At 47.6% G+C, this 17,658-nt stretch overlaps 2 protein-coding genes across 5 annotated transcripts in view; one reads left to right on the top strand and one right to left on the bottom strand.

Moving 5' to 3' along the window:
- Window positions 1-15,139, bottom strand: part of IQCH (IQ motif containing H) — a 169,081-nt gene extending 153,942 nt beyond the window's left edge. For 3 of the 4 annotated variants that reach the window (XM_029065755.2, XM_029065754.2, XM_029065756.2), the window contains exons 1-3: window positions 15,036-15,139; window positions 4,829-4,951; window positions 3,294-3,391 (exon numbers count right to left, since the gene is read on the bottom strand). In XM_029065755.2, the coding sequence (XP_028921588.1) occupies window positions 3,294-3,391; window positions 4,829-4,951; window positions 15,036-15,086 (272 nt within the window). In that variant the 5' untranslated portion in view covers window positions 15,087-15,139. Of the gene's footprint in view, window positions 1-3,293; window positions 3,392-4,828; window positions 4,952-15,035 lie in introns of those variants that run through there. The other variant, XM_039912259.1, reaches the window with a different exon arrangement.
- A 193-nt stretch (window positions 15,140-15,332) lies between these two features.
- The window catches only part of AAGAB (alpha and gamma adaptin binding protein), a 42,199-nt gene continuing 39,873 nt past the window's right edge, over window positions 15,333-17,658 (top strand). The window contains exon 1 of the mRNA XM_029065894.2: window positions 15,333-15,445. Within this exon, the coding sequence (XP_028921727.1) occupies window positions 15,373-15,445 (73 nt within the window). The 5' untranslated portion in view covers window positions 15,333-15,372. The remainder of the gene's footprint in view (window positions 15,446-17,658) is intronic.

Below are 17,658 nucleotides of genomic sequence, written 5' to 3'. Positions count from 1 at the left end.
CTTTCAGGGTTGGACTGGCCTAAAGCCAAAAGAGCGATAGGCAGGACAACTGCACTGGTCTTTTCCCCTCTCTGACCTAACCCTGTTTGCCCATTTGGAACTTAGATTACTTTCAATTCAATGCCATACAATTTTTCTGTTCTCTGAGGCGGGAATCTTGTGGGGCCTTTTTTAAAAAATGGTATTTGTTAAGTGCTTACTATGTGCCAGCACTGTACCAAGCACTAGGCCGGGGTAGGTACAAGCTAATTAGGAGGACACAGGGTGGATCCCCCATTTTCAGATGAAGTACCAGAGAAGTGAAGCGACTTGCCCAAGGTCATACAGCAAACAAGTGGTGGAGCCAGGATTAGAACCCAGGTCCTTCTGACTCCCAACCTGTGCTCTAACCACTAGACTATCGTCGTCTTGTCTTACGCTGGCGAGTCATTTCCGACCCGTAGCGACACCACGGACGCATCCCTCCCAGAACGCCCCGCTCTCCATCCGCCATCGTTCCGGTAGTGGATCCATACAGTTTTCTCGGTAAAAATACGGAAGTGGTTTATCATCGCTTCCTTCAACGCAATAAACTTGAGTCTCCGCCCTCGACTCTCTCCCGTGCCGCTGCTGCTCAGCGCAGGTGAGTTTTGACTTATAGTAGATGGCTTTCCACTCGCTAGCCACTGGCCAAGCCTGAAGTGGAATGGGTAGGCCTCTGCTTGACTCTCCCTCCCTCAGTTGAGACTGGTAGAGGACTGGAAACTCTCCAGATGCGAACCTGAGAGGGGACTAGACGACGCTACGTCTCTTGAATAAAGCCTCTGGGGTCTTTCCAAGGCTTGAATTGGCTCTCTGGAGAGGAACTGTCAGCCCCAAGAAGCAGGGGGGTTCTGTACCTTTACTATCTGTAGATAACAATGGCATTGTTATCTAGAGAAGCAGTGTGGCCTAGTGGATAGAGTCAGAAGGACCTGGGTTCTAATCCTGACTCTGCCATGTGTCTGCTGTGTGACCTTAGGTAATCCTGTCCTTCTCTGGGCCTCAGTTCCCAGTATGAAACTGAGACACAGTGAAGCTAGGTGACTTGCCTAAGGTCACAGCAGACAAGTGGGAGAGGCAGGATTAGAAGCCAGGTCCTCTGGCTCCTAGACTCATGCTTTAATAATAATAATAATAATGTTGGTATTTGTTAAGCGCTTACTATGTGCAGAGCACTGTTCTAAGCGCTGGGGTAGATACAGAGTAATCAGGTTGTCCCACGTGAGGCTCACAGTCTCAATCCCCATTTTCCAGATGAGGTAACTGAGGGACAGAGAAGTTAAGTGACTTGCCCACAGTCACACAGCTAAGTGGCAGATCTGGGATTCGAATCCATGACCTCTGACTCCCAAGCCTGGACTCTTTCCACTGAGCCACACTGCTTCTCTTTTATCCACTAGGCCATGCTGCCTCGATAACTGCGACTATCACAGTACCGAACTGAATCAGCTATGTGAAGCACCCATGATATATAACTTATAGCAGCATGGCGTAGCGGAGAGATTACAGGCCCGGAAGTCAGAAGGTCATGGGTTCTAATCCCGGCCCACCACCTGTCTGCTGTGTGACCCTGGGCAAGCCCCTTCACTTCCCTGTGCCTCGGTTACCCCATCTCTAAAATAGAGAAGCAGAGTGGCTCAGTGGAAAGAGCACGGGCTTTGGAGTCAGAGGGCATGGGTTCGAATCCCAGCTCTGCCACTTGTCAGCTGGGTGACTGTGGGCAAGTCACTTAACTTCTCTTTGCCTCAGTTACCTCGTCTGTAAAATGGGGATTAAGACTGTGAGCCCCACGTGAGACAACCTGATGCCCTTGTGTCTACCCCGGCGCTTAGAACAGTGCTCTGCACATAGTAAGCGCTTGACAAATACCAACATTATTATTATTATTATTAAAATGGGGATTGAGAGTGCGAGCCCCACGTGGGACAAGGACTGTGTCCAACTCAATTGGCTTGCATCCACCCCAGTGCTTAGAACAGTGCCTGACACATAGAATGTGCTTAACAAATACCATGCTAATGATTATCATTATTATTAAAATAATCATCCATATTCACTATTGAACAGAAAGCTTTTCCCCCCACTCATTGCTTTCCATTCTCATTGCTTGGTTTTGTTCTTGCTTTTGCTCAAATGCCAGCTCAGTGGGAGAGCAGGATGCAGATTTCTGGGCAGTTCTGGTCCAGATGCAAGGTACCCTTTTAATGTCAAAAAGCAAGCAGTGGCACTTAATGGAATTCTGGGCTGATACTGTGATGAGCCGCAAGCTGATGTGGCTACAAAGGAGACAACATCCGAAGAGCTAAAGCTGGAATCTCTACCTTCGACCCTGATCAGTGGTGAAGACGAAAGAGAAAAATACCTGGAGCTCTTGGAGAAGCGGCATGGCCTAAAGGAACAAGCAAGGGCCTGGGAGTAAGAGGGCCTGTGTTCTAATCCTGGCTCCACCATGTGTCTCCTGCGTGACCTTGGGCAAGTCACTTCACATCTCTATATCTCAGTTACCTCATCTGTAAAATGGGGATTAAGATTGTGAACCCCATGTGGGACAGGGACTGTGTCCAACCTGATTAGCCTGTATCTACCCCAGCGCTAAAGTCAGTGCCAGGCACTTAGTAAGGGCTTAACACATACCTTAAAGTGACACATTCCCAACCCACAGGGAGTTTAAAAATCTGGGATGGGCCCTCAGATCAGAATCTCAAAAACTGTCGCAATGGCAACAGGGGATTGGACATGGGATAATAATAATAATAATGTTGGTATTTGTTAAGCGCTTACTACGAGCAGAGCACCGTTCTAATCGCTGGGGTAGATACAGGGTTGAGAAGCAGAGTGGCCTAGTGGAAAGAGCCCGGGCCTGGGAGTCAGAAGTCTCATCTGCTCTGTGATCTTGAGCTAGGCACTTTGCTTCTCAGTGCCTCAGTTATCTCCTCTCTAAAATGGGGCTCACAGTCATAATCCCCATGAGGGACATGGACTTTGTCCAAACTGAACACCTTGTACCTACCCCAGGGCTTAAAACAGTGCCTGGTCTACAGTAAGTGCTTCACAAATATCATTAAAAAAAAATTGAAGGCAGAGAAATTATTAGAGTGACAGTTCTGCTCTCGGCTTCTTGGGCAAAACTTCTAGTCAAAGGAGTGAGAGCCAGGGGAACAACGTCCAGATCAGAGGTGTGTCTTTCGATCGTTGACTCTCCTGCAGTGAAAAACTTAATTTTTACACATTCCTCATGTTAGCTGGAGACCCAAAACGACAGTTTTACTCACCATTTGGAAAGCGGATGAGGATGTGATGCCTTGTCCTCCAAAGAAGGAATGGTTAACACTCGGCGATTTATGGCATTCAGATATTGCTCGACGTGTATCTGTTTAATAACAGTCAAAAGTTGAGGTTACTGTGGGGAACTAATAAACCCTCAACTAAATCACTTGGTTTTATTACATTAACAATCTGGATCTTTCATTCATTCGTATTTATCGAGCGCCTCGTAACGAAGCTTAAAACGCAATAGACGATGTGTATATCTGTGATCATTACGTGGCGGTCTTAAAAAGGTTATGGAGAAGGATCATCTAGTGGATAGAGCAGAGGCCTGGCAGTCAGTGGACCTGAGTTCTAAGCCCATCTCTGCCCTTTCATTGCTCTGGGTCCTTGGACAAGTCACTTAGCTTCTCTATTCCTCAGTTACCTCATTTGCAAAATGGGGATTAAGACTGTGAACTTCATGTGGGACAGGGACTGTATCCAATCTGATTACCCTTAGCCCTTAGAACTGTGCTTGGTATGTAATAATGATTTGAACAAATACACTGATTATTAAAGTCCAAGGTGAAATGACTTGAATGACCCAAAAAGAACAATAAACAACCTGGGTGGCAAGATTTTTAAGCATCTTACTGCACTCCAGAAATGGAATTTAAATAAAAATAAAACACCAGGATTTCTGTAGGTCTCTAATTTACCCAACAATCAAACAGGCATGGAGACATCTATTTCTTTGGTCCATTTTCTCAGTAAACACCTGAGCAAGATTCTGGATGGCTGTTACGCCGTCCTTATGGGCTACTTGGGAGATAAAATGAAAGCAGTGGGGCCTAACGGATAGAGCACGGGGCTGAGAGTCAGAAGGATCTGGATTCTAATGCCAGATCTGCCATTTGTTTGTTGTGTGACCTTGGGCAAATCATTTTATTTCTCTGTGCCTCAGTTTCCTCATCTGTAAAGTAAGGGTTAAGACAGTGAGCCCCTTGTGGGACCTGGACTGTGTCCAATCCTCAGTAGCTTATACCTACCCCAGAGTTTAGAACAGTGCCTGGCACATAATAAGTGTGTAACAAATATCATAAAAAAATAAGATGGTTTAGCAGATACAATAGAGGATTGCCAGCCTGGAGGAGGGGCAGACATGGAGGAAATAAAGGCCCAACATACACAGGGTATTTTTTAAAAAATCAGGAGGATCATTTTGCCAGAGCCTCCTTGATTTATCAGCCAATTATATTATCCAATCTGGAGGAGGGTCAGCTTGGAGGAGGGTCAGACGTGGAGGAAATAAAGGCCAAACATACACAGGATTTTTTTTTTAAATCAGGAGGCCCTTTTTGCCAGGGTCTCCTTGATTTATCAGCCAATTATATTAGTGAGGGGATTGAGTTTTTTTCTTCAGTGTGAAGTCACCTTCTATCTGCATTTCCTATTGCAAAATTCTGTGCTATCCAGAAACAAAAAAAAAAATAATCATTTTCCTTTTTGAAGGACTGCCACTCTTTTTGGCATTCTCTTCCAATGCAATTCTACTTACTTTTAATCCCAATTCAGTTCTTTTAATGGCTGTTTCCAGAGTTTGAATGTCCAGATGCTGTTCTTTTCCTCTAACTGGTACACGAGTTAATTCCTCTTTAAGATGTTCAAGATCTTCTTGAACCTAGGGGCACAGAACAATGTTTCAAATACCCAAAAAAAGGCATTTACTCCTATTGGAACAGATTTATTCCTATCTGAAAAGCCTTTCTTCAAACTGGCTAGTGGAAAGAACATGGCCCTGGGAGTCAGAGGACCTGGGTTCTAGTCCCAACTCTGCCACTGACCTGCTGTGAGAACTTGCACAAGGCGCTTAATTTCTTTATGCGTCAGTTTTCTCATCTGTAAAATGGGGGTTCGATACCTGTTCTCCCTCATAGTCAGACTGAGCCCCACACGGGACTCTGTCCAACTTGGTAAGCTTGTATCTGTCACAACACTTAGTCAAATGCATTGTACATAGTAAACATTTAACAGATACCACAATTATCATTATTATTGACCTTGAAGATGCTTATAAATAAACTATTTATAGACAAGCAATGTGGCCTAGTATCCCCTAGAGCACAAACTGGGGAGTCGGAATGATCAGGGTTTTAATTCTGGCTCCGCCGCCTGTTTGCTGAGTGACCCTGGGCAAGTCATTTCACTTCCTCAGGGCCTCAGCTCCCCCCTCTGTAAAATGAGGATTAAGGCTGTGAGCCCCATGTGGGACATGGACGGTGTCCAGCCTGATTAGTTTGTAACCACCTCGTCGCTTAGTACAGTGCCTGGCACATAGAAAGCACTTAACAAAAACTATATGAAAAAAACTTATTGTTTTTAAACTATTCAGTCAACTCTTTCTCCTTCTGCTAGATCCACTCTCTTCTCTCACTAATAAAATAATAGTAATAACAATAATTACGGTACTTCTTAAGCACCTTACTATTCACCAGGCGCACAGGCTGGGATTAGAACCAGGTCCCAGACTCGTGCTCTTTTCCCAAAGCCACACTGCTCCTCAGAATAATTAACCTCCAATTGGGGATTAGTGGAAAGAGCCCGGGCCTGGGAGTCAAAGGACGTGGGTTCTAATCCCGGCTCTGCCACGTGTCGGCTATGTGACCTTGGGTGAGTCATTTCACTTCTCTGTGCCTCAGTGACTTCATCTGTAAAATGGGGATTGGGACTGGGAGTCCCATGTGGGACAAGGACTGTGCCAACCCCTTAGAACAGTGCTAGGCACATAGTAAGCGCTTACCAGATATCACTAGTATTATCGTTATTATTAAATAACTGGCTGCAATCAGATGAGGAGTCCTTGAACCGGTTGGGGAGTGAGCACATATTATTAAAGAGGAAAGTGAGATGGACACAGACGCTCCCCGCAAAATGATTTTTGGAATGAGCAGCACTTTTAGAAAGACTGCCTTAAACCTACTTTCCTAGCCAAGGCTCTCCTTTACTTGCTACATTTTTCCCCGCTTACTACTCGGCAGACCCCGTGTCTTCTGTTAAATATTCAGTGTCCTCGTGTTTGAGGACTCAGAAGGGAAAATGATCCATGAAGGAAGGCAAAATATACTTTTTTTTTATTGTTTTTAAGGGCACTGGTTAAGCACTTACTATGTGCCAGGCACTATACTAAGCACTGGGGGAGATACAAGCTAATCAGGTTGGACACAGTCCCTATCCCACCTGAGGTTCACGGTCTTAATCCCCACTTTACAGTTGAGGGAACTGAGGCACAGAGAAGTGAAGTGACTTGCCCGAAGTCACACAGGAGGGCCAGTGGTGGAGCCAGGAACACCTGTCTTACTTGTTTTGTTTGGTTGCCTGTCTCCCCACTTCTAAACTGTGAGCCCATTGTTGGGAAGGGATTGCCTCTGTTGCCAAATTGTATTTTCCAAAAGCTTTGTATAGTGCTTTGCACACAGTAAGCGCTCAATAAATACGACTGAAGGAATGAACCCAGGTCTTTCTGACTCCCGGATCTCTGCTCTTCTTTCCATTTGTACCTTCTTTGGAACAGGTAGAGCACCAGGGACCCGGGGTTACTCGCCATCGAAAGATTCTGCCCATTTATATGAGAAACCCAACTTCTACCGGATAAATACAGATGGCCCTAATTATTATATGGGCTGATGCCACAGGAAAAACATTGTGTTATGCAAATTTGCGAACCCAACACCTGTCTCTGAGATCGTCACACCAAGAGCAACCTGCAGGCTGGGTGACTACGGGCATTTTGAAACCGTTACCTTTTAGCTAATAGTAATTACTGGCCTCATATTAATCTAGTCCGTGTTATTGATTACAATCTAGCGCATCTAATGAGCCAAGTATTCAGAAGATGTGAATTTGCATCTTTTCACCTTTGGGCATCACCCCCTTCCGGACCCAGTTGGTCATTCGTGCTGGGCGATAGCTTGGCATTCAAAATCCGCACGTAGTTACCTTCGGCTCGCAAATTGGAACTTGCGGATACCGGAGACAAAGCCATTATGGATGGGTCCTTGTTTTGCCTGTTGGGACCGCTTTGTTTCTGCAGTACCATCTGCATTAAACAAACTTTTGGAAGGCTTTAATGAGGCCTTGATCATAGTGAATCCAGGGTTATATTTTTACTGTCCCCTTTAATGAAGGTAATTACTAAAATTCTGACTGTTGTTCTTTTCAGATATTTGCTGATTCTCCTTTAGTTTCACAGATCACTGCATCCCCAGACATAAACGTTGCATTCCTTTAATCTGGGGATGTAGTTATTTCTTTCATGCCCCCGCCCCCATCTTTCTTGTGGTCCCTTCTAACACCTTATCAATCATATTTATTGAGTGCTTACTATGTGCAGAGTATTCATTCAATCTTATTTATGAAGCATTTACTGGGTGCGGAGCACTGTACTAAGCACTTGGGAGAGTACAATCTACCAGAGTTGGTGGACGTGTTCCCTGCCCACAAGGAGTTTACAGTCTGGGGAGTAGACCGACATTGATACGAATCAATCAATCGTATTTATTGAGTGCTTACTCTTCTTAGGTCACTGTCCTAAGCGTTTGCAATAAAAGACACCTTCCCTGCCCACGGTTTGTATCTACCCCTGCCCACGACGAGCTTACAGTCTAGAGGGGGAAATGGACACCAATATCAATAAATTACAACTATGGACATAAGTTCTGTGGGGCTGGGAAGGGGGAGAGGCTCGTCCTCTGCCTCCCACGCCCTAACTGTGGGGGTCCCTCAAGGTTCAGCTCTGGGTCCCTTTCTATTCTCCACCTACACCCAGTCCCTTAGAGAACTCATTCACTCCCGTGGCTTCAACTACCACCTCTGTGCAGATGATTCCCAAATCTACATCTCCAGCCCTGATCTCCTCCCTCTCTGCAATCTCACATTTCCTCCTGCCTTCAAGACATCTCTACTTGGAATAGATTTCCATCACCTCAAACGTAACATGTCCCAAAGAGAACTCCTTATCTTGCCACCGAAAACTTGTCCTTCCCTCAATGTCCCATCAATGTAGACAGCACCACCATCCTTCCTGTCTCATAAGCCCGCAACCTTGGCGTCATCCTCGATTCCTCTCTTCATTCGACCCGCGTATTCAATCTACCATTAAATCCTGCCGGTTCAACCGCCGCACCATGGCTAAAATCCGTCCTTTCCTCTCCATCCAAGTTGCTCCCATGTTAGCCCAAGCACTTACGCTATCCCGCCCTGATTATTGTCTCGGCCTCCTTGCTGACCTTCCTACCTCCTGTCTCTCCCCACTCCAGTCTGTACTTCACTCTGCTGCCCGGATCATTTTTCTACAAAAACATTCAGTCCGAGTTTCCCCACTTCTCAAGAACCTCCAGTGGTTGCCCATCCACCTCAGCATCAAACAGCAACTCCTTACCATCAACTTTAAAGCACTCAAGCGCTTCACCCCCTCCTACTTCACCTTGCTACTCTCCTACTACAACCCAGCGCACACACTCGGCTCCTCTAATGCCATCCTACTCATTGTACCTCGATCACCCACCTGTCGACGATGTCTTGCCTCCGGCCTGGGACAATCTCCCTCTTCATATCTGACAATTACTCTTCCCCCCGTTTCAAAGCCTCACTGCAGGCACATCTCTTCCAAGAGGCCTTCCCTGTGTAAGTCTTCTTTTTCTTTCTTTCCACTCCCTCCTGCATCGCTCTGACTTGCCCCCTTTATTCATCCTCCCTCCCAGCCCCACAGCACTTATGTCCATACCCACAATTCATTCAGTTGTATTTACTGAGTGCTTTACTATGTGCAGAGCCCTGTACAAAGCATCTGGGAAAGTACAACTCAATAATGAACAGTAACATTCTCTGCCCACAACGATCTAATTCATTTACTTATAGTAATGTCTGTCTCTCTCTCTAGACTGTAATAATAATTATGGTATCCGTTAAACACTTATTCTGTGCCAAGCACTGTTCTAAGCACTGGGGTAGATACAGAGTAATCAGTTTGGACACAGTCCCCGTCCCACATGGAACTCACAGAACGTGTCTTTCATACTGTTCTATTGTACTCTACCAAGTGCTTCATACAGTCCTCCGCACGCAGAAAGTGCTCAATAAATACAACTGATTGATTGATTTCTGCCCTTCGGTGTATGGAGTGATAGAGAGTAAGCCCCGTCGTTACCATATTTCGGCGGCCGGTGTGGGAAGGAGGAAGAGGGAGAAGATGTTGTGATCAGTAGGGAGCTCTAACTTGAAGGAAGTTAATAAATCAAGTTAGACCAGGTTAATCAGGAAACGGCTGTAATCTGCCAAGTGAATGAACCCTTTAAGATAATTAGACAAGCCCCAATTCCCCCTCTTTTTCTGCAATTCTGCCTTTCGAATTCCTTGACTGGAAAACTGGGACGGCCCCAGTATTCGAGCCTCACTCTGGAGCGGCAGCACAGCCTAGTGGAGACAGCCCAGGCCTGGGAGTCAGAAGGAGCTGGGTTCTAATCCCGGCTCTGCTAATTGCTGGCTCGGTGACCTTGGGCGAGTCACTTCACTTCCTCTCAGTTTCCTCACCTGTATAATGGGGATACCCATCCTCTCTCCTTCTTAGACTGGGAACCCCTTGTGGGACAGGGACTGTGTCCGACCTAATTGATTTGCACCTACCCCAGCACTTAAAACAGTGTTTGACACATAGAAAAGCGCTTTACAAAAATCAGAAACAATAAAGAAACTAGGAGGAAGAGGTGTCGTGAGTTCCTTTTCCTTCAGGCCACATCCCTGACTCCTCACACAGTAAGTGCTCAAAAAATTCGATCGATGGATTACACAACTCCTCCTTTCTGAGCCCACTCCCCCTTTGGAGAGTGGTCCTCTCAGCCGGGCATGGATGAGTTTGGAGGCTTTCTCCAAAACTGGGGGCTCTAAAGATAGTCAAAACCCATATCCCAGAGCAACCTCGGGAACGGTGAGAAAATGTACATTAAAGGAAATCCATTTTTTAAAATGACATTTGGAGGGCTTCTGGCCTATTAATGGGAAATGATCAAGGAAGAAGTAAATTCGGAGAACATCAATATCGAGTTGCACTGCCACTGGTGTGTTTTGTTGAGGTATATTTGCTAGTGTCCCTTTCCAAGGAAGAGGAAAAAGTCATGTCCCTAGCAGAGACAGAAAGGGATTTAGCCTGCGACAAACACCTGGCATCCTGCCTTGGTTCAGGACAATTTTTGAAGGACCCTAAATAGAGTTGATTTGATTTGCGTTAACGCCTGTGAAATGAAGGCAGAAAAGTCTCCCGGGAAAGTAGTCTGTTGTGTGTTCGTGGGGCGGCTGGAAAGTTTGGCTTCTAAAAGACTAAAGAAAGCGACACTAATAGTACGTACGCAGTTCTTGTGTGCAGAGCCCTGTATTAAGCCTTGGGAGACAAATACAAGGGCCCTCTGGGTCTTGCTGTCTAAAAATAAGGCAGGAAGGGGTTTGGTGACAGACAGTTGGAAAGAAAAAAAATCGTAAAATGACCAAAATGTCACCGAAAACCTCTCATACGCTCTAAAACACTCAGTAAGGTAGGTGTTATATAAATAGAGTTGACTGATGGATTGATTTCATAGCCCCAGATCTAAAGAAGCACCTTCTCTTAGAATGACAGGTCGGGAATTAACATTTGTACTAGTTGTATTGTGTTCAAAATTCAGGATATGCGATGAGTTGCAGAAGAAAACAGCCCCCTGAGTTATGCACTAAAATCTACTTACGCTGAAATTTTCCAGCCCTGCAGTTAAAAACCAATCTCAGTTCACAGAGGCTCAACACAAACCATCTTATTCAAAGTCTGAGTAAATCGTTTCCATCTACACTGTGTCGTCTTGGAAAATCTTCCATTGCGTGTGAAAGGTGGCCAGCTCCATTGCCTACAAGCCCGTAACCTTGGGGTTATTCTTGACTCACTGCCCTCGTTCAACCTGTCATCAAATCCTGTCGGTTCCACCTTCCCAATATCGTTAAAAATCCACCCTTTCCTCTCCATCCAAATTGCTGCCATGTTAATCCAGCACTTCGTAATGTTGGTATTTGTTAAGCGCTTACTATGTGCAGAGCACTGTTCTAAGCGCGGGGGTAGATTCAGGGTCATCGGGTTGTCCCACATGAGGCTCACAGTTAATCCCCATTTTACAGATGAGGTAACTGAGGCACAGAGAAGTTATCCTTTCCTGTCTTGATTGCTGCACCGGCCTCCTTGCTGAACTCCCTGCCTCCTGTCTCTCCCCACTCCGCTCTTTACCTCGATGCCCAGATCATTTTTAGAGAAACAGCGTGGCTCAGTGGAAAGAGCCCGGGCTTGGGAGTCAGAGCTCATGCGTTCGAATCCCGGCTCGGCCACTTGTCAGCTGTGTGGCTGTGGGCGAGTCACTTCACTTCTCTGGGCCCCAGTCACCTCATCCGTAAAATGGGGATTAAGACTGGGAGCCCCAAGTAGGGACAACCCAATTGCCTTGTAACCGCTCCAGCGCTTAGAACAGTGCTCGGCACAGAGTAAGCGCTTAACAAATACCAACATTATTAATATTTTTTTAAAAACCATTCTGTCTATATCTCCCAGCTCCTCATCAACTCATTGCTCATCCTCTTCTGCAAACAGAAACTTCTTGCCATTGGCTTTAAAGTACTCAATCAACTCACCCCCTACAGTCTTACTTCGCTGATTCCTACTCCATCTCCTCCAAGAGGCCTTCCCAAACTAAGCCCCACTTTTTCCTCGTCTCCCACTCCCTTCTCCGTCGCCCTGACTTGCTCTCTTTGCTCTTCCCCCCGCCAGCTCCAAAGCACTTATGCATATCTGGCATTTTATTTATTTATATTGATGTCTGCCTCCTCTACTCCATACTGTGAGTTCGTCACTGGCAGGGAATGTCACCGTTTATTGTTGTATTGTACTTTTCCAAGCGCTCAGTACAGTGCTCTGCCCAGAGAAAGCGCTCAAAAATACGATCGAGTGAATGAATAACCCAGCTGGGATGCTTTGCTCCTCTAAATCCAACCTACGCGCCTCAATCTTATTTACTCGCCTCGTCCTCATCCTCCAGGTGGGCCAGAACTCCCTCTCCTTCTTTCCACCCTCAAAGCCTTACTGAAATCCCACCTCCTCCAAGAAGCCCTCCCTGACTAAACCCCACTTCCCCTACTCCCTCTCCCCATGTACTTAGAATCTGAACTCTTTTAAGCACTTAATATTCACCCCACCCTGAGCCGCACGGCATTTACTCGTATAACCATAATTCATTTTAATGTCCGTCTCCCCCTCTAAATTGTAAGTTCCTCGTGGGCAGGGAACGTGCCTACCAACTCCGTTGCGGGGCATAAGAAGCAGCGTGGCTTGTCAGCTGGGTGACTGTGGGCAAGTCACTTAGCTTCTCTGTGCCTCAGCTACCTCATCTGTAAAATGGGCATTTAGATCGTGAGCCTCACGTGGGACAACCTGATGACCCTGTATCTACCCCAGCGCTTAGAACAGTGCTCTGCACATAGTAAGCGCTCAACAAATACCAACATTAGTGGAAAGAGCCCGGGCTTGGGAGTCAGAGGTGTTGGGTTCTAATCCCGGCTCCGCCACTTCTCAGTTGTGTGATTGTGGGCAAGTCACTTAACTTTTCTGTGCCTCAGTGACCTCATCTGTGAAATGGGCAATGAAGACTGTGGGCCCCAAGTGGAACAACCTGATTGCCTTGTACCTGCCCCAGTGCTTAGAACAGTGCTTGGCAAAGAGAAGGTGCTTAACAAATAGCATCATTATTATTATACTTTTCTGAGCACTTAGAGTCGTGTTCTATATACAGTAAGTGCTCAGTAGCTACCACCGATTGATTGATTGGAAGCAGCTGATCCACATCATCCCGAACTCCCCCAGTGCCTCCTTTTCTGAGCAAGACCCTCAGCACTATCTTACATTCCACTTTAGTCAAGACAAAACGCATGATGGAGAAGCAGTGTGGCCTAGTGGAAAGAACATGGTCCGGAGAGTCCCAGGACCTGGGTTCTAATCCTGACTCCAGCGCTTGTCTGCTGTGTGAGCATGGGCAAATCACTTAACATCTCTGGCCTCGGTTAATAATAATGTTGGTATTTGTTAAGCGCTTACTTTGTGCAGAGCACTGTTCTAAGCGCTGGGGTGGATACAGGGTAATCAGGCTGTCCCACGTAAGGCTCCCAGTCTTAATCCCCATTTTACAGACGAGGTAACTGAGGCGCAGAGAAGTGAAGTGACTCGCCCACAGTCACACAGCCGACAAGTGGCAGGGCCGGGATTCGAACCCATGTCCTCTGACTCCCAAGCCCGGGCTCTTTCCACTGAGCCACGCTGCTTGGGGATTAAGACTGTGAGCCCCTTGTGGGAAAAGGACAGTGTCCAGCCTCTAGTGTGTAAGCTCGCTGCGGACAGGGAACGTTTCTGTTATATTCTCCCTAACGCTTAGTACAGAGAAGCAGCGTGGCTCAGTGGGAGGAGCAAAGACTTGGGAGTCAGAGGTCGTGGGTTCAAATCCCAGCTCAGCCACTTGTCAGCTGTGTGACTCTGGGCAAGTCACTTCACTTTTCTAAGCCTCTGTTACCCCATCTGTAAAACGGGGATGAAGACTGAGCCCCACGTGGGACAACCTGATCACCTTGAATCCTCCCCAGTGTTTAACAAATGCCATCATTATTATTATAGTGTTCTACACACAGTAAGCAATCAACAAATATGATTGACTGATCCACTTGGTTCTACCCCAGCACTTAGAACAGTGCTTGACACAGCATGTGGCTCAGTGAAAAGAGCCCGGGCTTGGGAGTCAGAGGTCATGAGTTCGAAACCAGACCCTGCCACTTGTCAGCTGTGTGACTGTGGTCAAGTCACTTAACTTCTCTGAGCCTCATCTGTAAAATGGGGATGAAGACTGGGAGCCCCACATGGGACAACCTGATTACCCTGTATTCATTCATTCAATAGTATTTAGTGAGCGCTTATTATGTGCAGAGCACTGTACTAAGCACTTGAAACGTACAAATCGGCAATAGCCTGTATCTAGCCCAGCACCAAGCAACGTGGCTCAGTGGAAAGAGCCCAGGCTTGGGAGTCAGAGGTCATGGTTCGAATCCCGGCTCGGCCACTTGTCAGCTGTGTGACTGTGGGCGAGTCACTTCACTTCTCTGGGCCCCAGTTACCTCATCTGTAAAATGGGGATTAAGACTGGGAGCCCCAAGTGGGACAACCCAATTGCCTTGTATCCGCTCCAGCGCTTAGAACAGTGCTCTGCACATAGTAAGTGCTTAACAAATACCAACATTATTATTATTATTACATAGTAAGCGCTTAACAAATACCAACATTATTATTACATAGTAAGCGCTTAACAAATACCAACATTATTGCAAGACTATATATAGTAGTATATATACTATATATATTATATTTAATATAGTATATATAATACATATTATATAGTTATATATTATATAAATATTATAAGAGTACTGTTGGCATTTAAGCGCTTACTATGTGCAGAGCACTGTTCTAAGCGCTGGGACGGAAACCAGGGAAATCAGGCGGTCCCACGTGAGGCTCCCAGTCAATCCCCATTCTCCAGATGAGGTCACTGAGGCCCAGAGAAGTGACTTGCCCACAGTCACCCGGCTGCCAAGTGGTTATGAGAGGGAGGAGTGGGCGTCCCGAGGCGGGGGGGGGGAGGGGACCCCAGAAGTCCGGCTCCCACCTGCACCAGGATGGCTCCGACGGGGTCTGCGGGCAACAGGCGGTTGGCCATGGTCCGGGCCGCAGTGGGCCGCCTTTCCCAGACGCCCCCGGGGCGGGCCCGGAGCGGCTCCCCGTCCCCATAGCAACCGCGTGTCCCCCCCCCCCCCCCGCTCGGACGGGTCCATCCCGCTCCCCGGAGGGAGGGGGGATCGTCCTCCCCTCCTTTCCGCTGTGCCTTGTCCAGGCCCGGCGCCGCCCGGGCGTCCCCCCCCCTCCAGAAGGCCAGGTGGTTCGGGCCGCGGCGGAAGTGACTGCGGGCTGAGGAGGGAGGCCGCGCCGTGAGGAGGGAGGCCGCCATGGCCGCCGGCCGCCCCAGCGCCCTGCTCGCCAGCTGCGCCGCCTCCTTCGCTGCCCACCGGCTCGTCCAACGTGAGTAGCCCGGCCGCCCTCCGCAGCCCAAGGGGGAATCAGCCGAACCCAAAACATCCGCCGCCCCGCCCTCCATGGCCCTCTTCCCTCACCCCCCCACCCCGGCTGCTTAGAATAATAACAATGTTGGCATCTGTTGAGCGCTTACTACGTGCAGAGAGCACTGCTCTAAGCGCTGGGGGAGATACAGGGGAATCAGGTTGTCCCGCGTGAGGCTCACAGTCTTCATCCCCATTTGACAGAGGAGGGAACTGAGGCCCAGAGAAGGGAAGTGACCTGCCCACAGTCACACAGCTGACAAGGGGCAGAGTCGGGATTAGGACAGTGCTTAGCACACAGTAAGCGCTTAATAATAATAATAATAATAATAATGTTGGTATCTGTTAAGAGCTTACTACGTGCCGAGCACTGTTCTAAACGCTGGGGGAGAGACAGGGTCATCGGGTTGTCCCACGTGGGGCTCACAGTCTTCATCCCCATTTTACAGAGGAGGTCACTGAGGCACGGAGAAGTGAAGTGACTTGCCCACAGTCCCACAGTTGACAAGTGGCAGAGCTGGGATTCGAACTCATGACCTCTGACTCCCAAGCCCGGGCTCTTTCCACTGAGCCACGATAATAATGTTGGTATCTGTTAAGCGCTTACTACGTGCAGAGCACTGCTCTAAGCGCTGGGGGAGAGACAGGGTCATCGGGTTGTCCCACGTGAGGCTCACAGCCTTCATCCCCATTTTCCAGATGAGGGAACTGAGGCACAGAGAAGTGAAGTGACTTGCTCACAGTCACTCAGCTGACAAGGGGCAGAGTCGGGATTAGGACAGTGCTTGGCACCCAGTAAGTGCTTAATAATAATAATAATGTTGGTGTTAAGCGCTTACTATGTTCAGAGCACTGTTCTAAACGCTGGGGGAGATACAGGGACATCGGGTTGTCCCACGTGAGGCTCACAGCCTTCATCCCCATTTTCCAGATGAGGGAACTGAGGCACAGAGAAGTGAAGTGACTTGCTCACAGTCACTCAGCTGACAAGGGGCAGAGTCGGGATTAGGACAGTGCTTGGCACCCAGTAAGTGCTTAATAATAATAATAATGTTGGTGTTAAGCGCTTACTATGTTCAGAGCACTGTTCTAAACGCTGGGGGAGATACAGGGACATCGGGTTGTCCCACGTGAGGCTCACGGTCTTCATCCCCATTTGACAGATGAGGGAACTGAGGCCCAGAGAAGGGAAGTGACTTGCCCACAGTCACTCAGCTGACAAGGGGCAAAATCGGGATTAGGATAGTGCTTGGCACACAGTAAGCATTTAACAAGAATAATAATAATGTTGGTATCTGTTAAATGCTTACTACGTGCAGAGCACTGTTCTAAGCGCTGGGGGAAATACAGGGTCATCGGGTTGTCCCACTTGAGGCTCACAGTTAATCTCCATTTTACAGATGAGGTAACTGAGGCATGGAGAAGTGAAGTGACTTGCCCACAGTCCCACAGTTGACAAGTGGCAGAGCTGGGATTCGAACTCATGACCTCTGACTCCCAAGCCCGGGCTCTTTCCACTGAGCCACGATAATGTTGGTATCTGTTAAGCGCTTACTACGTGCAGAGCACTGTTCTAAGCGCTGGGGGAGATCCAGGGTCATCGGGTTGTCCCACGTGAGGCTCACAGCCTTCATCCCCATTTTCCAGATGAGGGAACTGAGGCACAGAGAAGTGAAGTGACTTGCCCACAGTCACTCATCTGACAAGGGGCAGAGTCGGGATTAGGACAGTGCTTGGCACACAGTGAGCGCTTAATAATAATAATAATAGTAATAATAATGAAGGTATTTGTTAAGCGCTTACTATCTGCCAAACACCTTTCTAGGCGCTGGAGGGGATACAAGGTGATGAGGTTGTCCCCCATGAGGCTCACAGTCTTCATCCCCATTTTCCAGATGAGGGAACTGAGGCCCAGAGAAGTTAAATGACTTGCCCAAGGTCACACAGCAGACAAGTGGCGGAGCCGGGATTAGAATCCATGACCTCTGACTCCCAAGCCCGGGCTCTTTCCACTGAGCCACGATGCTTCAACGAATACCACCATTATTATCCAGCGCTTAGAAGAGTGCTTGGCACATAGTAAGCGCTTAAGTACCGCTTATTATCCATAGTAAGCACTTAACAAATACCTCTCCTTATCCAGCGCTTAGAACAGTGCTTGGCACATAGTAAGCA

The sequence above is a fragment of the Ornithorhynchus anatinus genome, chromosome 5 (genome assembly GCF_004115215.2).
Source record: "Ornithorhynchus anatinus isolate Pmale09 chromosome 5, mOrnAna1.pri.v4, whole genome shotgun sequence".
In the NCBI taxonomy this organism is placed as follows: domain Eukaryota; kingdom Metazoa; phylum Chordata; class Mammalia; order Monotremata; family Ornithorhynchidae; genus Ornithorhynchus; species Ornithorhynchus anatinus.
The sequence above is the reverse complement of the archived record's forward strand: the minus strand, read 5'-3'. Positions and strand labels throughout refer to the sequence as shown.